Below are 26,530 nucleotides of genomic sequence, written 5' to 3' on the forward strand. Positions count from 1 at the left end.
GAATGGAGGATATGGTTTCAGTACTCACAGGTCTTCTGGATCTTGGCTCTGATCGTCTCATCATCTCTGATCCTGCAGGGATGAACACAATCCAACAATTTTGGATAAAGTTTAAAATAAGTGTTTGTTCTTTGAGTCAGCTTCAGAGTCCTGACTGATCTCATGCTTTACATCCCATCATATCTTCTCTGCAAACACTACGACTGACTGCCACAGCTCTCAGCTGCATCACAGGAAGTAACTGCTCATTAGGCTAGAAACTAAAAACATGACAGGAAACAAAACAGAAAACCTTTTCCACTCTTCCGTAAAATCATATATGTCTGTTAGAAAGTTGCTCACTAACTAAATGTGGATTTGCATTTTCAGCTTACAATATATAGTTGATGGAAGAATGAAAGAACCTGCAGTCAGTGGGAAACATCACTGATCTGTTGAGATTCCCCAGAGAGAGAAACACCTCCCTGTGTTTAATACAATACTGCTGAACCAGCAGAGACCCCGTACTGACCTGAGAGTCTCCAGTCTGCAGTATGGACTCTCCAGAAGATCTCTCAGCAGCTTCTCTGAATCCTGCAGATCGTTGACACTCAGGTCCAGATCTCTCAGATGGATGTTGGACTTCAGAGCTGAGGCCAGAGCAGAACAGCTGATCTCTGACAAGCTGCAGCTCCTCAGTCTGAATAAAGAGAACATGATGTAACTTCAGAAAACAATGTTCCTGTTTGAAATAACTCCAGGTTTAATAATCTGCTCAGAGCTGAAGAAGGTCAGAAAGTGGAAACTCCAAACAGGTTAAAAACTGTAAGATACAGAAAGAGGGAAAGAGCTCTCATTCATATTAAAGACAACGTGCTTCTACTTCAATAAAACGAGGAGACTTCACATCTGAAACTCTGCTCCATCTACACTAACTCATGATGTGCAGCCAGACAAATACAAACCACAGAAACTGATTCAACTCAAGATCACAACGTTTACAAAGATCACAATTCAGGATGAATTTTAAATGTGAAGAAAAACCTCCAGAATATGTATTTTAGGAACAGTGGAGTCATCAAATCACAGCATCTTCAGAGTGAACTATTCAGTCAGTATCAGCATCATGTCGCTTCAGGAACATGTTGGAAACAGCAACAACTGAACACACTTGTTAGTGTTGGATCGTTTTAATATAACTATTTCATTATTGTATTTGATATCATTAGTTAAAATCATGATGGAGAATACAAGATGAATTTCAGCTGTTTAAAAGGTTCAGAGTGAATTCTGCAGTGAAGGTTTTTTGTTGTTATATTTAAATGTAAAGATCAACATTGCATTATGCAACTCTAGCATTAAGAGGCTCAGTGAGGATCAGAGTGATATCAGCCTGATGTCTGCAGCTCAGAGTCAACACAACTCTCACATATTCATCTCAGCACACAAGTTCAAGATGGAGAACTGACCTGAGAGTCTCCAGTCTGCAGTCTGGACTCTCCAGAAGATCTCTCAGCAGCTCCACTCCTGAATCCTGCAGATCGTTCTGACTCAGGTCCAGATCTCTCAGATGGATGTTGGACTTCAGAGCTGAGGCCAGAGCAGAACAGCTGATCTCTGACAAACTGCAGCTCCTCAGTCTGAATAAAGAGAACATGATGAGGATAAAAATCAGTTTATAATCCAATCAGATGTTCAGGTTTATTAAGTGTAGCTCAACATTCCTGTTTCCTAATCAATTAGCTTTTCCCTGAATTACAGTGACTGTCTTTCTGTTATTGTGGATCATCATAATATCAGCCTTCTGTTCATTATCTGTGAAAACATTGAAATCAATGGGAAGCAAGAAAAACATGTGTGCTTCAGAGATCAATGTGAAACTAATATGAGTTCAGATGAACTTCTTTTTTCAGATGTGACCATTTACTAAAGACAACATACATTTACTTGAACAACTAACAGTGGATATCTAACATATATTTTAAGAAACATTCAACTTTTATGACTCCAGACTAAATGTAGTACAAGAAAAATAAGAATATGAACAAAAGGACTGTGGCAGTGGGGTGTGGTTAGAGCGCCGGCTGGTGGAGGGATGGGGCTGGCTCCAGACAGCTGGACAAGGATCAGGTAACCAGGTGAACAGTAAAGCATGTCAGTAACCTGGTTCTTGTCTCTTGGTCTGGGTCCTGGGGGCAGAAGGACTTGCCCCAAGAAAGCCTGTCACTGGCAGCAGTGTTCTGTCTGTTTCCTAAAGTATTGATGTATTGTTTCCAAGCTGTGGCCAGTCAGTAAAGCTTTCTTTTAGGCAAGCCTTCCTCTCCTTCTGTCCTTTTTAACTGGGTGAGCAGGAAAACCCTCACAACGACATACACACATGTATGGTTGTTCAAGCATTAGGTTCAACTGTTAATGAAACACATGAGATCTCCAGCAGTAACAGAGACCCCGTACTGACCTGAGAGTCTCCAGTCTGCAGTCTGGACTCTCCAGAAGATCTCTCAGCAGCTCCACTCCTGAATCCTGCAGAGCGTTGAGACTCAGGTCCAGAACTCTCAGATGGATGTTGGACTTCAGAGCTGAGGCCAGAGCAGAACAGCTGATCTCTGACAACCTGCAGCTCCTCAGTCTGAATAAAGAAAACATGATGTAACTTTAGAAAACAATGTTCCTGTTTGAAATAACTCCAGGTTTAATAATCTGCTCAGAGCTGAAGAAGGTCAGAAAGTGGAAACTCCAAACAGGTTAAAAACTGTAAGATACAGAAAGAGGGAAAGAGCTCTCATTCATATTAAAGACAACGTGCTTCTACTTCAATAAAACGAGGAGACTTCACATCTGAAACTCTGCTCCATCTACACTAACTCATGATGTGCAGCCAGACAAATACAAACCACAGAAACTGATTCAACTCAAGATCACAACGTTTACAAAGATCACAATTCAGGATGAATTTTAAATGTGAAGAAAAACCTCCAGAATATGTATTTTAGGAACAGTGGAGTCATCAAATCACAGCATCTTCAGAGTGAACTATTCAGTCAGTATCAGCATCATGTAGCTTCAGGAACATAATGAAAACAGCAACAACTGAACATACTTGTTAGTGTTGGATCGTTTTAATATAACTATTTCATTATTGTATTTGATATCATTTGTTAAAATCATGATGGAGAATACAAGATGAATTTCAGCTGTTTAAAAGGTTCAGAGGGAATTCTGCAGTGAAGGTTTTTTGTTGTTATATTTAAATGTAAAGATCAACATTGCATTATGCAACTCTAGCATTAAGAGGCTCAGTGAGGATCAGAGTGATATCAGCCTGATGTCTGCAGCTCAGAGTCAACACAACTCTCACATATTCATCTCAGCACACAAGTTCAAGATGGAGAACTGACCCGAGAGTCTCCAGTCTGCAGTCTGGACTCTCCAGAAGATCTCTCAGCAGCTCCACTCCTGAATCCTGCAGATCGTTGACACTCAGGTCCAGATCTCTCAGATGGATGTTGGACTTCAGAGCTGAGATCAGAGCAGAACAGCTGATCTCTGACAAACTGCAGTTCCTCAGTCTAAAGAAAGAAAACAAGATGAGGATAAAAATCAGTTTCTAATCCAATCAGATGTTCAGGTTTATTAAGTGTAGCTCAACATTCCTGTGTCCTAATCAATGAGCTTTCCCCTGAATTAAAGTGACTGTCTTTCTGTTATTGTGGATCATCATAATATCAGCCTTCTGTTCATTATCTGTGAAAACTTTGAAATCAATGGGAAGCAAGAAAAACATGTATGCTTCAGAGATCAATGTAAAACTAATATTAGTTCAGATGAACTTCTTTATTCAGATGTGACCATTTACTAAAGACAACATACATTTACTTGAACAACTAGCAGTGGATATCTAACATAATATATTTTAAGAAACAGTCAACTTTTATGACTGCAGACTAAATGTAGTACAAGAAAAATAAGAATATGAACAAAAGGACTGTGGCAGTGGGGTGTGGTTAGAGCGCCGGCTGCTGGAGGGATGGGGCTGGCTCCAGACAGCTGGACAAGGATCAGGTAACCAGGTGAACAGTAAAGCATGTCAGTAACCTGGTTCTTGTCTCTTGGTCTGGGTCCTGGGGGCAGAAGGACTTGCCCCAAGAAAGCCTGTCACTGGTAGCAGTGTTCTGTTTGTTTCCTAATAATTATACAATTAATTATACAATACAGCGACAATATAGACAATGACAACACAACTAGTATTTCCGGCCGTCAGGAAAAATATCCACAGAATGCACCATTCCATCACTGGTCATATCTCAGATATATTTTCAAAATATGAAAACAATGGCAACCACAGAGCTTGAAAGATATTTCCATGATTACATTTTTCCAAAGTCATTTTCTCCAGAGGTAAAAAATGTGTTATCTGATCAATGAAAAGTTTAAATGTTGGAGGAAGTTCATTCTTCCAGAGTAAAAGTATACATTTCTTGGCAAAATCTGTTATTGTGATTAGTATTGTATAATGTTTGGGGTTCAGTTTAAAGTTTGTCATATCATTTAACAGGAAAAAACATGGATTTTGGCTCATTTCGATGCCTAAAACGGTTTTTGTGAGCGCATGAATCGAATCCCAGAAATGTTTCAAGAGATCACAGTCCCAAAACAGATGCATAAATGTTCCTTCTTTTACTTTACATCTCGGACATTTTGGAGAGTTTTCTTTGGAAATGTTATGCATCTTTATGGGTGTGAGGTAACATTTGTTGAGAAATTTAAAGTTTGCTTCTTTGATTTTATTGCTTGTGAATGGAAAATGTGTTCTTTCACAGATATTCAGCCAAGTAGTTTCATCTATCTGTATCCCTAAGTCCTTTTCCCAGATCTTTTTTAAGGTTGGAAAGGATGACTGAGCTCTTTTAGAAAAAACTGCATTAAATTCTCTAATTTTACCTTTGATCGTGCTCGATGACATCAATATCTCCTCCTCTTCCAACAATCCCGATCTCAATTTATTGCTTTTAATAATTGATTGGATCGCGTTCCTAATTTGCAGGTATCTGAAAAAATCCTTATTTGAAATGTCATATTCTGCTCTTAAATGATTAAATGATTTCAATGTTATATCTTTGTGAAACAAATGTTTCAATTGCTTTAGACCTGATTTCCTCCATTTTTTTATATTGATTCACAACAAATATTTACTAAGATCAGGATTGTTCAAAATAGGAGAAAAGATTGAAATACCTGAGTTAACATGAACTTTCTTTGTACAGTCCCTCCAGGCTAAAAGTGTATTGACCACTGTAAAACATTTGGCCATATTTTTCACCTTATTGAAGTCTTTAACGAATATAAGAGTTTCCACTGGCAACGGGTGAAATACATTGGCTTCTATCTGAACCCATAGTGAATCCTTTCTTCCCAGAAACCAAGATGGTACATTTCTTAATTGAGCTGACCAGAAGTAGTGTTGAAAGTTGGGAAGACCAAGACCCCCCATGGTTTATGGTTTCATAAGAGTAATTAACTTGATTCTTGGTTTTTTATTACACCAGATCAATTTTGAGATGTGTCTATTGAGAGATTTAAAATAATCAGCAGATAAATAGTGTGGTAACATTTGAAAAAGAAAAATACATCTCGGTAGAATATTCATTTTTATGACATTGATTCTTCCTAGCAGTGATATTGGTAATGTGGACCATTTGGATAAATCCTGTTTGAATTTGTCAATGAGCGGATTGTAATTCTCTTTAAACAGATTTATATTTATTCCTAAGTATTTAAAGCCACCTGGTGACAAATTAAAAGAACAAGACTTTTCCAAATTTGCTGTTGGCGTCATATATAAGAAACAAGCATTTGATTTCTTAAAATTAATTGTATATCCTGAGTATCTTCCAAATTGCTCTATCATGTCGTGCAGATGTGGCACTGAATTGTCTGGGTCTGTTAAAGTCCATGTAATGTCCAAAATAAATGTTATTCTGTGTTAATAAATCGCTTCATCACTTTCCACTGTTTCATTTGACATATCAACATCAATGATTCTTTCCATAAATACCCCCCAAATAACATGAAATGTGTGCCACTTTCCCGTGTTATTCCGCTCCGGTAGCGAAAAGCTTGCCAGCCATTAACCCAGCTGTGTGACGTCACACGTGGCAAACACCAGCCTCGTCTAGATTGTTTGTTTTGTATCCTTCCGCTATTTTCGCTCAACATATGTGTAACCGGACCTCGCTAAACTTTTTTTATCTAACAATTCATGATGGGGAAGCGATGTGTAGTTGTGAGCTGTGAATGTTTCCTGATTGCTATAAACATTGATCATGGGTGCTGGAAGATTGTGCACAAAACTCGGGTCAGAATTAAGTTACTACAGGTGTTATGCCAGCTTGAGCTAAATGTCACCAGAGTACAGTGAACTTGCCTAGTGACTGAAATATATAAAAGTTGAAGTGAAATAAGTAAGGCCAAAAATGAATTACGTCTGAATATCTTTATTATTTTTACCACTTTTAATTATTTGTGGGCTCGCACATATACCAAAATAGACTAATGTACACTGCAATAAAGACCAAATGATACAAGTGAAAAATTAACAAAAGAACCCTTTTTTATTTATCAAACAGTAAATTAATACAATCTTACAAACTTGTGATTTGGAAAATGTTGTTATATTTACATGTTTCTTTGGAAAAATAATATTGTAAATGATGTACTTTGTAAATTATTTACATCATGTGAAACCATTTTAACCAGTTCAGCTGCATGATTTATGTCAAATTACAGATTTTGCCATTGAAATCCCTGATAGCGGCCTCCCGGCTCAGGGTAAGTCTTCCGTATCTCGGTTACAGCACATGCAGGCAGCGGGACTCTGATTTTTGGGCCGAGTACACCCCAGCACCAACGTACAAACTGTCGATAAGCTGTAGGCTATATCGATACTTCCTAATGAAAAAAAAGTATACAGATTATAAATATATTTGGAGAAAAATTAAATGTTATGTAGTACTATTATGTAGCAATGGTTACAAATTGGCTTATAACATGATATTTGTATTTTACTTGTACAAAATAAATATGAGGTTATACATGACTGCTTGACAGAATCATAGACCTCTTATATATTTCCTCACATGTGTAGTTGTTTCTTTTCCCAAGCATACATTGAACTTGCATACACAGAAAAAATAAAAGCCAAGCTGTTTTTGACTGCTTGAAAGAGTTTAATGGTATCTTTAAAAGTGTACTATATCTGTAGCGACTAAAAGTATTATATGAAAGCAAAGCTGCAATAGGCAGTTGAGTCAATCAATATTTACTTACTGGTGTAGTGGGCCATCAACTGCTCTGTGTTGTTGTTTGTATTGAAGATACGCTATTTTCAGTGTCCAAACACTGAGACAGCCTTCTCTAAAGCCTGGGTGGCTAATAATGCACCTTGGTTTCTCGTCGGTGTCTTCTATCTGGCAGAGTCCTGCACGGGTCTGATTTTCAAGACCCGCTCCCGCCCCGCACCCGTGACGTGCAGTACCGAACCCGCCCCGCTACCCGCACATATTGCCAATTAGTTCCGCAACCCGACCCGACCCGCCGGCACAAGATCCGCAACCCGACCCGAACCCATATATAAGCAGTGACAACGTGCAATTATTAACACACGCAGTTGCATATTTGGCTCAAAAAGCCTGGGATGTTGTTTATTTTCTCCATCTAGGTTGACACCAAAAGCCTCCCAGACGTTGGATTTCGCTCTTGAGGAAGAGTTATTGAAAATGCTGTATTCTCCGCTAGAGAGCTTCACCTCAGCCAATCAGAATGTGGCGCGCTCAGCAGCAGATAGATGCGCTGCAGAGGTTATGATTATGCTCGGTCCCGCGGAGGAGAGGTCTGAGGATTTAAACATTAAACTAAATTATTATTGTTTAAATATATTTATTATGCAACACCCGCAACCGGACCCGCATCATCTTTGTTTTACCCAGAAGCGAACCCGGAAAAAAGCGTTTGAAAAAATACCACCCGCAAATCACCTTTTTTGCGGGTCACCCGTCGGGTAGGCCCACCCACGGATACCTGACCCGATGCAGGACTCTGCTATCTGGTCAGTAGGTTGCAAACTGTCTATTTGTTCCATCACCTGCCAGATCTCTCTGCAGCATACACATTCATCTGCAGTGGGCATGCTTTCACAGCATTGACATGTAGCCTACACCTGAATATTGTACATAACATTAAAAAAAAAACAATATCTGCCGGACGTGTGAGGAACAGATGACAAATTAAGATCGACATTTAGTGCAGGTCAAATTAAATAAAACTGAATTTACCATTCAGTATTGCTGACTCGAGTCTCGCCGGCTGCGGAATCCGCTTCTCTTTCACAAGTTTCTGCCTCGTTGTTCGATTGCCGGGCAGGAGGCTCGTACTGATAAGGCAAGATGCCTTGAAGTGAAAGGCTAGCTGGTTCACTCTCTACTTCTGTAACTGAATCCAGATAACCCACCGAATCTGAGCTTGAATGATCGCTCTCGCTGTCGCTGTCTGAAGTTGTCGCGTTGCTTGCCATTTGGACTGATTTGATCAGATGGCAATGTTTGCCACGTGTGACGTCACCGCTTGTTCGGGAGTGATCGGGGGCGTACTCGGCAAACTTCGGAACCAACATCGGTTTTTAACGTATATGTCATTTAATTATGACCAAACTTTAAACATTTTTATTTATTTTTATTCTGGTGATATCTAAACTACATGTTAAAAAACACCTGTGTTAGATGCATTACATGGCCTTTAAGTAAAGAATGATATCGTCAGGATACAGAGAAATGTTGTGTTCATCGTTAATCTTCACTCCTTTAATACTTATGTTGTCTCGCACACATGACGCCAGTGGTTCAATTACAATTGCAAAAAGCAAAGGTGACAGTGGACACCCCTGTCTTGTCCCCCTTGTTAGTTAAAACAAATCTGAAGAACTGCAGTTAGTGATAACCGCTGCTTTAGGATTTTTATAAATTGATTTGACCCACTCTATGAACCGAGAGCCCATATTTAATCTGTTCAAGATAGAAGAAAGACAATTCCACTCAACCCTGTCAAAAGCCTTCTCTGCATCTAAAGAAAGAAGCAGAGATGGCTTCTGACAGGTGTCCAAAGGGTTTACAATATTCAAAAGTCTCCTTATATTATCAGAAGAATATCTGCCCTTGACAAAACCTGTTTGATCAGGACTAATTAGTTTAGGTAAAATAATTTCCAGTCGTTTTGCTAATAATTTGGTGATAATCTTATAATCATGATCCAAGAGGCTTATACAGATGTAGCGATTCATTTCAGACAGTTTGAAACGCGAGGGCCGTGATTGGTACTCCCTCGCTCAAGGGAAAACCTCCAGCTTGACTTGAGACCGCCCCTGTGATAGATAAATGTAATTATAATGAAGCCAGCTGCAATGGATCATTGATCCACCAGGGGGTGCAGTGGGGTTCCACACTGGAGCTCATGTGAAATAAAGTCAGATACAGTATGCTGGATGTACAGCGGAACTTTGTTAAGATCCGTATGTCACGTATATCATACTACTGTGCTAAATAAGAGACATGTAATCATTTACAAAACATCACCACGTTGTTATTTAACAAAATAATTTTGTTATTCGAAAAAAACGAACGGGAGGAAATGCAGCCCGGCTCTCGATTTTTAATCCTAATTTAATCATCATCTTCACCACGATCATTTATGTTTATGTTCGCCGGATTGACATGAAATCACTGACACATATGAATATACTGTATTCAACTTCATTAAAACGTTATTAACGTGCCTAAACTCAGTAATTCACCAAAAATATGTATATTTTAATGGAGCTTCGTCGGCAGATCAGGATCCCAAAGTGTAGTGGAGGGATCCTCATCTGGATGAAGGGTGTTATTTTCCCCAAAAAGAACAAGTCGCTGCAAATTATCCCGCTTATTACACGGCCACATTCTCAACAAAGTAACGACATGACTCCCAATATTAATTGAAATGCTTTTATGGATTTAGAAAATGTTTTTATTGATTTAAAAAATAGTTGTATATATTGATTTAAATTGACATGCATCCGCTAAGAAAAATAGTCCGTTGTTACAGTTTTTTAAACAGTCTGAATGAAACGGCAGCTCTCAGCTGTGTATTTACACAGCTAATGGCCCATCAACCACAGCTCTCTCCCCCCCTCCCTCCCTGATCTTTCTTCTCCAGCAGCTAGATTAACAGTAGGTTACTCTGAGTGACCATAGACTGTATGTGACAAGTTTACAGTTAGTGACGTAACACCATAAAAGCTGGTGGGTTGAAAGCAATACGGGAGGTAAAAATAACTACAATAATTGTGATTTATTTTATTGTGGCTTTTATGTTTTTAGGTATAAAATGTTATGTAATTCAGGCTTATAGTTCACCCTTCTCTAAAAGCCTTCAACAATGACAATATTCATTGTAATTTAATAAATCCTTCCAACACACTTTGTAAAAAATAGCCTACTGTAAGTTAAGAAATCATTTCAATATGTACATCTTCTGATGTAACAACAATAACATTATACATAGTAACATAGCTGAACATGGTATTGCACATTTAGCTTTGAGTGTTACTGACCTGAGATGTTTTTATTACATGAATTAAGGTGACTGGCTTTTTAACATACAGGGATGCAAACTCATCAGGTATGAAAAAGGTGACAAGGATCCGAGCCCCCGGCTCCCCCACCCCACGGAATGACAAAGGATTTTAGCAGAACAACTAAAGCAGCAGTGTTAATAATAACAGAAACGCCAAAGAGTCACATAATAGAAATATATAAAAGCATTTATTTTAAATTGTGGAGCAGTCAGTTTATAATTTTGGCAGCACTATTGAGCATTTTGAAAATGTATTTTCAGGCCTCTGTGCAAGGCTTAAGTCTTTTTATCTTTATAGCCACTGGTGTAAAGTAACTAAGTTCATAAACTCAACAAGCACTATACTTGGGCACAATTTTGAGATACTTGTACTTTATTTAAGTATTTCAATGTTTTGCTACTTTGTTCTTCTACTCCACTACAGTTCAGAGGTACATGGTGTACTTTGACTCCACTACATGTATTTAATACCTTTAGTTACTTCACAGATGTGGATGAATGATGTGAAATATAATCAAGTGTTAAATCAGACTTTAGTTCCACCTGGAGTAAATCCACCAGCTACCCTGCAGTATACAAAGTCATTCAAACTAGCTGCACCTTTACCAGCTTTGAGAACACTTTCATGATCAATCATTATAATACATATCATATCTATTATTCTGAAATGGACCAATCTGCACAATGACTACTTTTACTGTCGCTACTTTCACTATATATTGATGATAATACTTTTCTACTTTTACTTGAGGAACATTTTGAATACAGGACTTTTACTGTAACAGAGTATTCCTACACTCTGGTACTTCTACTTTAACTCAAGTACAAGATCTGAGTACTTCTACTTTTACTCCAGTACAAGATCTGAGTACTTCTACTTTTACTCAAGTACAAGATCTGTGTGCTTCTACTTTTACTCAAGAACAAGATCTGAGTACTTCTACTTTTACTCAAGTACACGATCTGAGTACTTCTACTTTTACTCAAGTACAAGACCTGAGTGCTTCTACTTTTACTCAAGTACAAGATTTGAGTACTTTACTTTTACTCAAGTACAAGACCTGAGTACTTCTACTTTTACTCAAGTACAAGATCTGAGTACTTCTACTTTTACTCAAGTACAATATATATACTTATACCACCTCTGTTTATAGCCTATGAAAAAAACTATTAGAAATAGAAGGCTAAAGCTAACGTTAGCAGATAGTGACAATGTATGCTAGCTAGCTAGCTCAACAATTCCTTAAATAATATTGCCACAGAAAAACTTTTCAGTTCACATCACGCTCTGCCGCTCCGACAGGGAGCTCTGCTCTGAACACCTGAACAGCCCGTTCTAACAGCTGTTCACCAGCGGTCCAGTCTGTGCCACAGTGACTCCGGACGCACAGTTAATATTAACAAACGCACCCGTAGGTAATGTAGCTGCTGAAGCTAGACCATCATCTCGGAGCAGCAGAGCCTTATTATACATCCATGAGCAGAGCCGACAGGCAGGAAGACTCGAGCACACAACTCGTACTTCATTATAATATATAAAAAAGAACACCATGCATGTCATGATGGCACATAACAGCTCACGGCCGCAGATTACTCCGGGTCCCAGCCCCCCCCATACCCCAAAAATATTTGTATTGCAGATCTACATGAATCACACAAACGACTTATTTTGGATTCAAAACGGCGAATTTCGCCGAAAGGTGACAAGTTTGCATCACTGAACATAGACAGAGCACAACTGAAACATAACATCTGAAACGATGTAACAACATAATACACTTTTTGGGGATGCTTGGGATGTGAGGAGTGAGGGACACGGCTTAGAACGGGCGTGTCGCCTGGCAGGACAGGAGAGTGTGTGCACCAGTCCGCCTTGATCTATGAATTCATGTCCGTGTCACTCACTGCTGCCCACAGCTGTTTTATAGAAGGACATTCCTTCACTTCATGAAAGTGTTTTAACCACACACACCTCTACACACACATGACGGGTGTTATTTTCCCCATAAGGAACAAGTCGCTGCAAATTATCCTGCTTATTACACGGCCAAATTCTCAACAAAGTAACGACATGACTCCCAATATTAATTGAAATGCTTTTATGGATTTAGAAAATGTATTTTATTGAATAGTTGTATGTATTGATTTAAAAAATAGTTGTATGTATTGATTTAAATTGACATGCATCCGCTAAGAAAAATAGTCCGTTGTTACAGTTTTTTAAACAGTCTGAATGAAACGGCAGCTCTCAGCTGTGTATTTACACAACTAATGGCCCATCAACCACAGCTCTCTCCCCCCCTCCCCCCCTGATCTTTCTTCTCCAGCAGCTAAATTAACGGTAGGTTACTCTGAGTGACAAGCTTACAGTTAGACACAACATTGTCATTGCAAGTGACCCTCAGTTAGTTGACTTTTATGTTCAACTGCTAAATTTGTTACTGATAAAAAAAGGCTTCTACTGTACCTAATTACCTTAACACTAAAACCGCCAGAGGTTTTTGTATAGGCCTACCTAAACCCGTCAAATCCCGCTATTAGAATGCAGTTTTTAACAACATAGGGTGCTACATAACACACTTTCAGGAAAAGTCACGGACTGGGAGACTTTAATATTTTATTGAAAAAGAGTTACATTGCACACACACAACACACATCACACAAATTGACCCGATTGGCGGTTCTAGTGAAATAAACTTGCTAATTAATGAAACCAGTTCAATACGCATTATTCTTATTCTTATCATTCTTTATGAGCGCAGAAATAGTCTTAAAATCAGATCTGTTTTTTAAATTAAATCTGACGGCAGGCAGTTAGCTCTGATCACCTATGACAAATGCGCCACACCTAATCGCTGGCCATTCAGCCACAGACACTTTTCGAAATGGAGGGGAGCGGGAGATCCCCTGAAGGCTGACTTTGAGATAAATAATAATAATAATAATAAATCATACAGTATGTGTCCGAAAGGGAGCAGGAGGAAGCAAACACAAAAATATACAAAAAATATACTGCATATTAAAGCAAACGATTGTAAAGGTTAAAGTATGAGCATAACAAATAAAGAAGTGTAATGTAAACATTTACATAATAATTATGATTATTTAATATATAAAGACTATATATTATTGAATTACAAGATTAGATATACTTTAGTTGATCTAAAATATTGATGTGTTCAAATGCTCTTCAACACTCAACTGAAAGTCCATGAAACTTGTCTTTCTGTATTTGTGAATGAAGCGCCATCTCCTGGTTAAAACCTGAAATTGAAAATCTGGCAACGCCCTCTTGGAAAATAGTGCGAGGGCTTAAAATTCCTCTATACTGGTCTTTGGCAGGTCGTAGGCAGGAAGCTGTAAGCTGGAGTCTGAAATGAAGTGCTACATCTGTAGGCCTAAATGAAGAACAATTCAAGGGGTCTTTCCCTTCTTTATGTAGTACAGTAATATATGCAAGATTCATTGATTGAGGAAGTGTTCTTTTGTGAGAGAAGTTGTTAAGCATTGACATAAGTATAGGTTGAAGTTCAGTCAGAAGCCATCTGGCCCTGGGCTTTTATTTATAGGCATAGATTTAATTGCAGCCAAAACTTCTACTTCTGTAATTGATGAGTTTAGAGACTCTTGGACTAAATCAGATAATGTATGTAAATTAATGTTATGGAGCTAATTGTCCAGTTCATCTTGTGAGTAATCAGATTGAGATTTGTATAATTTGTTATAAAATTCATAAAAAGTCTGGTTAATCTGTTTTGGGTGGAAGGTTATCTTGTTGTCTTTCAGACGAATTGCCTTTAAAGCCCTTTCTGCTTGCTCCTTCTTTAATTGATAGGCAAGTAGTTTACTTGGTTTATTGCCGAATTCATAATTATTTTGTCTGATAAGATTCATTTGTGTTATGATTTCATTTGTTAAGTCAATATTTAATTTAGCTCTGGCTTTGTTTAATTGTTTCCAGTTTTCATCTGTTGATGGAGATTTATGAAGTACTTCACATCTGTTTACTTCTCTTTCAAGTTCTTGTCTGAGCCTAATTTTTTCACGTTTTTTTAAAAGATGTGTATGAGATAATAAGTCCTCTTAAAGTAGCTTTCGCAGCTTCCAAAATAATATTCGGATCTATAGAGGGGTTATTGTTTTCTTTTATATAGTACCTTATCCACATTCGCATTTTTTATTTTAATTTTTCGTCTCTAAGTAAGGAGTTATCAAATTTCCAGCGCCTGGATACAAATTCTCCACTCTCCAAGTGAATAGTTAAATGAACTCCTACATGATCTGAAATATTAATGGAATCAATTTTACATTCTTTTACCCTATGCATGTATTTTGAGGGAATACAAAAATAATCTATTCTAGAATAAGAGTTGTGGACATTTGAAAAGAAAGTGTAATCTTTGACATCTTGATTTAATTGACGCCATACGTCAATAAGGCCACATTCTGCAAAAAGCCCCTGAAGGACCTTTGAGGATTTAAGATGGTGGCTCTTGGACTGGTTAGATTGATCTAATGTAGGGTTAAGAGTGCAGTTAAAGTCGCCGCCCATCAGTCCTAATCCTTTACTATTTTCATTGAAGAGCAGCACCATGTCAGACATGAACATTGGTTCATCTATATTGGGAGCATAGATATTTAAAAAGTTGATTGGGGTTCCAAAAATAGTACCAACAACCAAAACAAACCGACCATTTGGGTCCGTAACACATTTTTCTAATTCAAATGGGCAAGTTTTGTTTATCACAATAGCTGTCCCTCTACTATGGGTTTTATATGATGAGAAATACACCTGACCTATCCAATCTCTTTTCAATTTAAGATGTTCAGTATCTGAGAGAAAGGTTTCTTGTAAGAACACCACATCAGCTTTGTCTTTTTTAAGAATAGTTAGTACTTTATTCCGTTTTATGGGATTTCCCAAGCCTTTAATTTTCCAATAATATAATTCATGTTTTGCATGCTGACTGCTGCATGTCTGTGGGATTATATTTAATACGTTGTATATTTTGGCCCCATACACAAAAGGGATTGTCACTGCTTTTATTATTTACCATTAAAACTAATGTAACACAAACGCAAAACACAAAAATAAAACAATATAACATCCCACCCAAACCAGGGTCTTCTAACCCTGGCAATTCATCTACCCAATTGATTGTAGCCCAGAGAGAAACAAGCGTCAGAGAAATGTGCATCTCAGATCTAACGAAATGTCCTCTTTGTGTTGGCAACTTGGAGCTCCCATCCTCAGTTCCCATTGAAAATAAATAAATGTCTTCCTAATTCTCCTCCTTAACGGGGGACGGGTATATAGAAATCCGCATCCCAAATGTCATCATGGTATGTTCCATTCGATCATTTACATGTCAAACAATATATTGAGGATAAGCAAACCCTCTGAACATGCCTTTTTCGAGGAATACTTTGATCACCAGATCGAACTCCTTGCACTTTCGGGGTACCTCTAATAATAATAATAATAAATGGGATTTATATAGCGCTTTTCTAGACCCAAATACGCTTTACATTATGAGTCAGGTCGACAAACAAAACAAGAACAAAAAGAAAAAGAAAAACAAAACAAAAACAGAAAAGCAGTCAGGAGGATGTTGGTTCAGAGGGGGGAGGGGCGGGTTTAAGGATAAGCAGAGTTGAAGAGGTGGGTTTTGAGACGGGACTGGAACAGGGTGAGGGAATCAGACTCACGGAGGTCTTGGGGGAGGGAGTTCCAGAGCTTCAGGCTGCCACAGAGAAGGCTCTGTCCCCGAAGCTCCGGAGTTTGGCCTTGGGGATTGAGAGCAAACCGGCTGAGGTGGATCTGAGGGACTGGGGTGGTTGGTAGAGGATGAGGAGGTCAGTGAGGTAGGGGGGGGGGGGGGGCAGATGGTGGAGGGCTTTATAGGTGAGGACCAGGAGTTTGTAGTGAATGCGGTGTGAGACGGGAAGCCAGTGGAGTTCTTTGAGGACCGGGGTGATGTGATGCCATGATTTGGTGTGGGTGAGGAGTCTGGCGGCTGCGTTCTGGACACGCTGGAGTCTGTTGAGGGATGTTGTGCTGATGCCGAAGAGGAGTGAGTTGCAATAGTTTAGGCGGGAGGAGATGAAGGCGTGAATGAGTCGCTCAGCTGCGGGGCGGGTGAGAGAGGGACGGAGTTTGGCGATATTGCGGAGGTGGAAAAATGAGGTTTTTACAACTTGGCGGATGTGGGGGTCGAGGGAGAGGGTGGGGTCGAATATCACGCCAAGGTTGCGTGCCTGGGTGGAGGGGGAAACAGGGGTGCCATCGATGGTGAGTGTCAGGTTGGGGGTTTTGCTGAGGGTGGATTTGGAGCCGATGAGGAGGAGTTCAGTTTTATTGCTGTTGAGTTTGAGGAAGTTGTGTTGCATCCAGGATTTTATTGCAGTCAGACAGGATTCGATGTGTGTGAGAGGTTGTGGGGGGATTTGGTGCTGAGGTAGATCTGTATGTCGTCAGCATAGCAGTGAAAGTCCAGGTTGTGATGGCGGAGAATCTGACCAAGGGGGAGGATGTAGATGATGAAGAGGAGGGGGCCGAGTACTGAACCTTGGGGAACACCTTGGGTGACTGAAGCTGTGGTAGAGGAGTGATTGTTGAGGGAGATGAAGTGGGATCTGTCGGAGAGGTAGGACTGGAGCCACCTGCAGACAGATCCTGGCGAATGGTGAGTTTAGTATTACCCTCGTAGATTGACATTTTCTTCGCAGACTGCAGTATCACTTCTTTATCTCTGACTCGTAGAAAGCGGATCATAATTGGTCTTGGAGACTTCCCTGGTTCGGGATATGGTCGTAGAGAGCGGTGAACCCGCTCCAACTCTAGATTCTGATCGAGGGAGAGTTTGAGCCAGGAAGATAGTTTCTGTTGAATATATTGAAGTAGTAATTGGCTGCCTTCTGACTTCTCTGGGAGCCCTAGTAAAACAAGGTTTTTACGTCTCCCTCTATTTTCGAGATCATCCGTCTTAGATTCCAGCGTCTTTATCAACTTTTCGGCTCTGTGAAGGTCCCGTGCTGTAGTTTGTAAGGTGTCTTCTAATGTCGAAATTCTTTGTTCAGCTTCATCCATACGCTGAAGTTGATTCTCAAGGGCCTGGTTTGTTGTAGCTAGTTTAGTAGCTTCTTTCATTGTTGAGACTTGACTAGTCACAATCTCCAAACGATTATCAATTCCATTGAGACGATTAATTATTTCAGAATGTTGAGATTTTAACTCGGACATTATCTCAGCAAACGAAGGATTTCTATCATCCTCTTGAGACTCATCCTCTGGTTCTGGTAGGTCTTGGTTGCCTCATGGGCTTCTTCTTGGCATCCTTCCTTCTTTTTCTTTCTTTTTGTAGCAAGAGTCTTCCCTTAGATGTCAACTCTTAACTATAGTCAATAAAGATGTTAAGCTTTTTCTCTGAGTGGAGGTGAAAAACTCAAATGAATCACTGAGGTTGTGCGGAGCTCTCAGCTCAGGCTGCCATCTTGTTCCTCTCGGCCCAACTGTTCCTCTCGGCCCAACGGCCCAATATAGCACATTTATAAACGATTTTTGGTCGAGCCAAAGTGCTGTACATATAATAAAAATAGCCTACAGTAGAGACACTTTACAGCTAATACAACAGCACAGATTGTTCAGAATATCAGGATGAGAAAAACGACATCCTCTGTCCTTAGACCCTCTCATCGTACAAGGAAACACTTCCAGAGAAACCCACAGTTTAAAGGGGAAAAAAATGGGACAAACCTCAGGGAGAGCAACAGAGGAGGGATCCCTCTCCCAGGACGGACAGACGTGCAATAGATGCCGTGTGTAAATCGAAGAGATAATACATTCAACTCAAGATCCCAACGTTTACAAAGATCACAATTCAGGATGAATTTTAAATGTGAAGAAAAACATCCAGAATATGTATTTTAGGAACAGTGGAGTCATCAAATCACAGCATCTTCAGAGTGAACTATTCAGTCAGTATCAGCATCATGTAGCTTCAGGGGCATGTTGGAAACAGCAACAACTGAACATACTTGTTAGTGTTGGATCGTTTTAATATAACTATTTCATTATTGTATTTGATATCATTTGTTAAAATCATGATGGAGAATACAAGATGAATTTCAGCTGTTTAAAAGGTTCAGAGTGAATTCTGCAGTGAAGGTTTTTTGTTGTTATATTTAAATGTAAAGATGAACATTGCATTATGCAACTCTAGCATTAAGAGGCTCAGTGAGGATCAGAGTGATATCAGCCTGATGTCTGCAGCTCAGAGTCAACACAACTCTCACATATTCATCTCAGCACACAAGTTCAAGATGGAGAACTGACCTGAGAGTCTCCAGTCTGCAGTCTGGACTCTCCAGAAGATCTCTCAGCAGCTCCACTCCTGAATCCTTCAGAGCGTTCTCACTCAGGTCCAGATCTCTCAGATGGATGTTGGACTTCAGAGCTGAGGCCAGAGCAGAACAGCTGATCTCTGACAAACTGCAGCTCCTCAGTCTGAATAAAGAGAACACATGATGAGGATAGAAATCAGTTTATAATCCAATCAGATGTTCAGGTATATTAAGTGTAGCTCAACATTCCTGTTTCCTAACCAATGAGCTTTTCCCTGAATTACAGTGACTGTCTTTCTGTTATTGTGGATCATCATAATATCAGCCTTCTGTTCATTATCTGTGAAAACATTGAAATCAATGGGAAGCAAGAAAAACATGTATGCTTCAGAGATCAATGTAAAACTAATATTAGTTCAGATGAACTTCTTTATTCAGATGTGACCATTTACTAAAGACAACATACATTTACTTGAACAACTAGCAGTGGATATCTAACATATACAATTGAAGAAACAGTCAACTTTTATGACTGCAGACTAAATGTAGTACAAGAAAAATAAGAATATGAACAAAGCGACTGTGGCAGTGGGGTGTGGTTAGAGCGCCGGCTGCTGGAGGGATGGGGCTGGCTCCAGACAGCTGGACAAGGATCAGGTAACCAGGTGAACAGTAAAGCATGTCAGTAACCTGGTTCTTGTCTCTTGGTCTGGGTCCTGGGGGCAGAAGGACTTGCCCCAAGAAAGCCTGTCACTGGCAGCAGTGTTCTGTCTGTTTGCTAAAGTATGGATGTATTGTTTCCAAGCTGTGGCCAGTCAGTAAAGCTTTCTTTTAGGCAAGCCTTCCTCTCCTTCTGTCCTTTTTAACTGGGTGAGCAGGAAAACCCTCACAACGACATACACACATGTATGGTTGTTCAAGCATTAGGTTCAACTGTTAATGAAACACATGAGATCTCCAGCAGTAACAGAGAGTCAGTGAACTGACCTGAGAGTCTCCAGTCTGCAGTCTGGACTCTCCAGAAGATCTCTCAGCAGCTCCACTCCTGAATCCTGCAGAACGTTGAGACTCAGGTCCAGATCTCTCAGATGGATGTTGGACTTCAGAGCTGAGGCCAGAGCAGCACAGCTGATCTCTGACAAACTGCAGCTCCTCAGTCTGAATAAAGAACACATGATGTAACTTTAGAAAACAATGTTCCTGTTTGAAATAACTCCAGGTTTAATAATCTGCTCAGAGCTGAAGAAGGTCAGAAAGTGGAAACTCCAAACAGGTTAAAAACTGTAAGATACAGAAAGAGGGAAAGAGCTCTCATTCATATTAAAGACAACGTGCTTCTACTTCAATAAAACGAGGAGACTTCACATCTGAAACTCTGCTCCATCTACACTAACTCATGATGTGCAGCCAGACAAATACAAACCACAGAAACTGATTCAACTCAAGATCACAACGTTTACAAAGATCACAATTCAGGATGAATTTTAAATGTGAAGAAAAACCTCCAGAATATGTATTTTAGGAACAGTGGAGTCATCAAATCACAGCATCTTCAGAGTGAACTATTCAGTCAGTATCAGCATCATGTAGCTTCAGGAACATGTTGAAAACAGCAACAACTGAACATACTTGTTAGTGTTGGATCGTTTTAATATAACTATTTCATTATTGTATTTTATATCATTTGTTAAAATCATGATGGAGAATACAAGATTAATTTCAGCTGTTTAAAAGCTGATCTCTGACAAACTGCAGCTCCTCAGTCTGAATAAAGAAAACATGATGTAACTTTAGAAAACAATGTTCCTGTTTGAAATAACTCAATGTTTAATAATCTGATCAGAGCTGAACAATGTTTTAACGTCAGCAATGATGTAGAAACAAATCCCTGATCATCTGGAACTCTCTGCAGCAGTTTCTCTCATCAGATGTTTAACAACTCTTTCATCTCCCTCACAGCTCATCAGTACTGACAGCATCTCCACTGACTCATGGAGCACAGAGTGAGTCTGTGGAAGCTCAAACACTCTCCCTCACACATTCACCTTCTCTGATCTTTGTTATTCTTAAAGTTTGGATTCCATTTCCATTTGGAAATACAGAAACAAATAAAAGCATTAAAATGTCTTCAGGCAAATTCTGAAAATCATAAACACAAACAGATCTGTATGAACTGCAGTCAGTGAACTTACCTGAGACCCTCCAGTCTGCAGTTTGGACTCTTTAGTCCAGAACTCAGCAGCTCCACTCCTGAGTCCTGCAGATCGTTGTGACTCAGGTCCAGATCTCTCAGATGGGAGGGGTCAGACTTCAGAGCTGAGGCAACGACTACACATTCAGTCTCTGAGAGTCCACAGCCAGTAAGTCTATAATGACACATATATCACAACTTGTGTTCGTATAAAAACAGAGGAAACATTTATTTAACTTACTGAATTTGAAATGGAACAAGTTTTAACATATTATGTCGATTTAATTTAATAATAGAGTTTTCTTTATTCATTGTCAGCCTGTCAGACATTATTTTAAACTCTTAAGCATTGTGGTAAACACAGATCTGATTTCATGTTTAAGAAACTGCAATGATATATTAATAACTGCTTTCACCGATAACTGTAAATACTGCTGTATGTTGTGATCACATGCTGCTCTGAGAAAACCTCTAAAGTCCTTCATGTGTTTGACATGTCGCCTCCATCACTCAAAATAATGTGAAGAAAAGAAAAAAATGTTAAAATGTCACAATATATAAATAGAATAACTGGATCATTTCATTTTGCTCTCAAAGTATTTAAGATCAAACATTTTATAATGTTTATTTGAAGAAATAAACTTCTGATCCACATCAATTTATAAAGTTAATCACATCTGGACTTACTCAGCCTTCCTGCAGTTCCTCACAGCTGGAAGCAGTCTCCGTCGTCCCTCCTCTGATGTGTGGTACTTCTTCAGGTCCAACTCATCCAGAACCTCCTCTGACATCTGCAGCATGTAGGCCAGAGCAGAGCAGTGGATCACAGAGAGTTTCTCTGATCTGTTCCCTGACTTCAAGAACTCTGTGATCTCCTGATTTACTGAGAGGTCCTTCATCTCTGTCAGACAGTGGAAGATGTTGATGCTCCTGTCAGGAGAGATTTTATAACTTCTCATCTCCTTCAGGTTATTGATGGCTCTCTGGATGATTTCTGGACGGTTGTCTGTGCGACCCAGCAGACCTCCTAACAGTCTCTGGATGATCTTTGGACGGTTGTCTGTGCGACCCAGCAGGCCTCTTAAGAGTCTCTGGTTGGACTCCAGAGAGAGGCCGTGGAGAAAGCGGACAAACAGGTCCTGGTGGCCATTTTCACTTCTGAGGGATTTCTCCATGGCTCCCTTCAGGAAGACATCCAGGGATGGGTAAATCCAGCCTATCTGCAGGAAGTCCTTCAGTACCTCTGTGTCTCTGTTGGTGTAACAGTGGAACATGTAGACTGCAGCCAGAAACTCCTGAACGCTCAGATGAACAAAGCAGTAGACTGTTTTCTGGAAGATCACACTCTCTCTTTTGAAGATCTCTGTACAAACTCCTGAGTGCACCAAGGCCTCGGTGACATCCAGACCACAGCGCTGCAGGTCTTCTTGGTAGAACATGATGTCTCCTTTCTCCAGATGTTCAAACGCCAGCCTCCCCAGCTTCAGAAGAAGCTCCCTGTCAGCCTCCGTCAGCTGCTGTGGACTCGTCCCATGTCCCTCTTCATACTTCTGCTTCTTCCTCTTGGTCTGGACCAGCAGGAAGTGTGAGTACATGTCAGTGAGGGTCTGGGGCAGCTCTCCTCTCTGGTCTGTAGTCAACATGTGGTCCAGAACTGCAGCAGTGATCCAGCAGAAGACTGGGATCAGACACATGATGTGGAGGCTCCTGGAGCTCTTGATGTGAGAGATGATTCTGCTGGACAGGTCTTCATCACTCCATCTCCTCCTGAAGTACTCCTCCTTCTGGGCGTCAGTGAAGCCTCGTACTTCTGTCACCCTGTCCACACACTCAGGAGGGATCTGATTGGCCGCTGCAGGTCTGGAAGTTATCCAGACGAGAGCCGAGGGAAGCAGCTTCCCCCTGATGAGGTTTGTCAGCAGCACGTTGACTGAGGACTGCTGAGAGACATCAGACACAACCTCATTGTTTCTGAAGTCCAGAGAAAGTCTGCTTTCATCCAGGCCGTCAAAGATGAGCAGCACTTTACAGACAGCCAGCTGCTCTGCTGTGAGCTTCTGTAAGGTTGGATGGAAAACATGGAGCAGCCTGAGAAGACTGTACTGCTCACCTTTGATCAGGTTCAGCTCCCTGAAGGAGAGCGGGATCACCAGACTGACATCTTGGTTTCCCAAACCCTCGGCCCAGTCCAGAGTGAACTTCTGCACTGAGAAGGTTTTTCCAACTCCAGCGACTCCGTTGGTCAGGACCGCTCTGATGAGAGTCTGTTGGTCAGGTGAGGCTTTAAAGATGTCCTGGCACTTGATTGGAGTGTCATGGAGGAGCTTCTTCTTGGAGGCTGTCTCCAGCTGCCTCACCTCATGTTGGGTATTAACCTCTTCACTCTGGCCTTGTGTGATGTAGAGCTCAGTGAAGATGCTGTTGAGGAGGGTTTCACTTTGATCAGTTCCTTCAGTCACACGATCACATCTCTTCCTCAGACTGAGCCTATGTTCATCTAAAACCTCCTGCAGACCACTATCTGCTGGAAGAGAAGGAAACAGGAGAGAATCAGGAAAATGCTTTTGAGAATCTGAACAGTCAGGGTTTTAAATGACATGATTTTTATAAAACATTTTAATGTCTATACTTTACAACACAAAACATCCTGGACATGGAGACTCCAGAAGGAACCACAAATACTAGCTGCCAGATATTTATACTCTCATACGTAAATGTTATATAAGTGCTGGGCTAATGTAGTAATGTCTGAGTAAGACAGAAAGCGTTTTTTAGGGAAACACTGCTGTCCCACGTGAAATATTTGTGTACACACTTTAAAAGCAAAGCCTTGAAGAAGGGATCAGATGATACAGTGTTTCTATAGAAGAGCAGACACCCAGCACCCACACAGCGGTAAAGAGGCTGCACGTGTTCGGCCTCTTACTTTGTAAAATGCTCCATCTTTCTCCACACTGAGGACAGCAGGAGTCTCCTGATGGAGGAAGCTGCTCCCAGTATGAGGCGATGCACTGTCTGCAGAACCAGTGTCCACAGCTGGTAGAGACTGGATCCTTCAGGACGTCCTGACACAGAGCACAGCTGGACAGCTGCTGCTCCACAGGAACAGGACTCTTCCTCTTCCCTCTGTGGAGATGAACACATCCTTTACAGCACTTTACATTAGAGGAGCTGATTCTCACCAAAGGTACAACAAGGTGGCAAATTCTACTTTCATATTTAAAATAAAGTCTGTATCTCTAGATGATTGTTCATCCTGGTAAGGGAGATAGAGGTTAGTTCTTCATATCATTAGGAAACCACACAGCTTTGTGTCTGGATTCATAACATCAGCTGAATTCATCTGGAACACTTTAGCACTTTGAACCCAATTTACATCGAATTTGCTGTGAATACATTTCAATAAACAAATGGAAAGGATACCAAGATAACAACGTAATGATATTGATTTGAGTTAATGCTTCGTCAGGTTTGTCTGCAACACAACGAGCAAAACAATTTAAAATGTTTGTTTTCTGAATGCGATTGGTTTCATTGAAGCTAGGCTAGGCTAAGTGGTTCTCAAACTTTTTCTGTCAGGCGCCCCCTTTTGGAGAAAAGGAAGAGATCTAAGGATACATCTCTCAACACCCATATGAAACAGAACTGTTAACAGATTTTCTATTTCTTTATGGATATTTTACAAATCACCCTTTTAAACTTTATTCTTTTTTTACTGTCATATAGTATTTCATACCTGTTTTTCATGTATTCTCTTATTTTTTTATAACTATAATGATCCTATAAACGTGTGCCTCAAAAATAATTGTTCACATTAATTGTGGCCAAAATGTTTGAGACCCGGCCACTAGCTCGCTAGCACCAGAAGCTAACAACAACGATCTCCGGTACCGGTGCGCTCTCTCTCTCGCACGCACACACACACACACACACACACACACACACACACACACACACACACACACACACACACACACACACACACACACACACACACACACACACACACACACACCACACACACACACACACACACACACACACACACACACACACACACACACACATACACACACACACATACACACACACACACACACACACACACACACACACACACACACACACACACACACACACACACACACACACACACACACACACACACACACAACATGGCTCGTTCCACACACACACAGAGCAGAGCTTGAATGAAACACAGAGACCCAGACGTACTTGTACTGTACTGTATCATATTATTTTCGAATCAATACTTCTTTTTTTTCAAAACCATTTTTCCTCCTGGTCTCTCGCGCCCCCCCCCCTGAGAAACTAGGTTAACATTGTAGCTGCTCCATCAACACTCAAAATAACTCCATCCAGTCATTAGAACAGCAGCTATTATATTGTTAGCACCACAGACAGTCTCTGGTTTATACAGGTACATGAATAACCCTGATTTAATATGAGGTGCTGTAGAGCTCTGGCTGCTGATGTTCCCTCTTCTGATTTATCTCAGCATGTCAGTGACGACAGGAGCAGAATCTCAACACTGTTTTTGTAACAGAGCGTCACAAACTTCACACTCAAGTTTTAACTTTTCAAGTTGTGTGAATACACGGGGATATGAATTTCACAGGTTACAGTAGAAACAGACTCTTACTTCCTGTCTGAGGGTCCGGGTTCATCTCTGAAGTCTGGAGGTTCATCTTTAGACCGGTCACTCTTCAGAGACAGACAGCTGGGGACTGGAGATGTGTCCTCTTCGTCTTCTTTAAAATCACTCATCTTCTCCAGTCTGAGAGACAAACCAGTAACACTGCACACACACACACACACACACACACACACACACACACACACACACACACACACACACACACACACACACGCACACACACACACACACACACACACACACACACACACACACACACACACACACACACACACACACACACACACACACACACACACACACACACACACACACACACACACATACACACACACACACACACACACACACACACACACACACACACACACACAACCATCATAATGACAAACTTGGGTTTCAATGCAACAACTCAGTCAGACTTCAGGCAGGCTGCTCTCCATGTTGACTGCGCTGGGCTGTTACATGTTATGTAACTCTGATGAATCAGAAACCAGGAAATGGATACAAAAGTTCACAACATTTGAAGATGTCACTTTCGACTGCAGGAAATAAATATATTTTAATTTACAGATTATTTTCTGACATACAGTATAACAGAGTAAATGATTAATGTGTTGAAAAGCAGATCCTGGTGTTAACACTCACCCTGTTTTTCTCCTCCTGCTCTGTCGAAG

General features: G+C 40.4%; 2 protein-coding genes across 2 annotated transcripts in view; both read right to left on the minus strand.

Moving 5' to 3' along the window:
• LOC307034976 (NACHT, LRR and PYD domains-containing protein 12-like) overlaps positions 1 to 26,530 on the minus strand; it is a gene marked incomplete at its 5' end in the record, with an annotated part of 103,001 nt that overhangs the window by 38,886 nt on the left and 37,585 nt on the right. The window lies entirely within an intron of this gene.
• On the minus strand, positions 18 to 25,963 carry LOC307037599 (NACHT, LRR and PYD domains-containing protein 12-like; the record flags this gene model as incomplete). The annotated part of the gene is made up of 9 exons (XM_079678654.1): positions 18 to 72; positions 2,438 to 2,608; positions 3,378 to 3,548; positions 18,977 to 19,147; positions 19,972 to 20,142; positions 21,177 to 21,350; positions 21,863 to 23,696; positions 24,102 to 24,382; positions 25,839 to 25,963. 9 exons carry the CDS (start codon positions 25,961 to 25,963, stop codon positions 18 to 20), a joined length of 3,153 nt encoding a protein of 1,050 aa, XP_079534780.1.

Source organism: Notothenia rossii (assembly GCF_949606895.1).
Source record: "Notothenia rossii genome assembly, chromosome: 4".
NCBI classification, from domain to species: domain Eukaryota; kingdom Metazoa; phylum Chordata; class Actinopteri; order Perciformes; family Nototheniidae; genus Notothenia; species Notothenia rossii.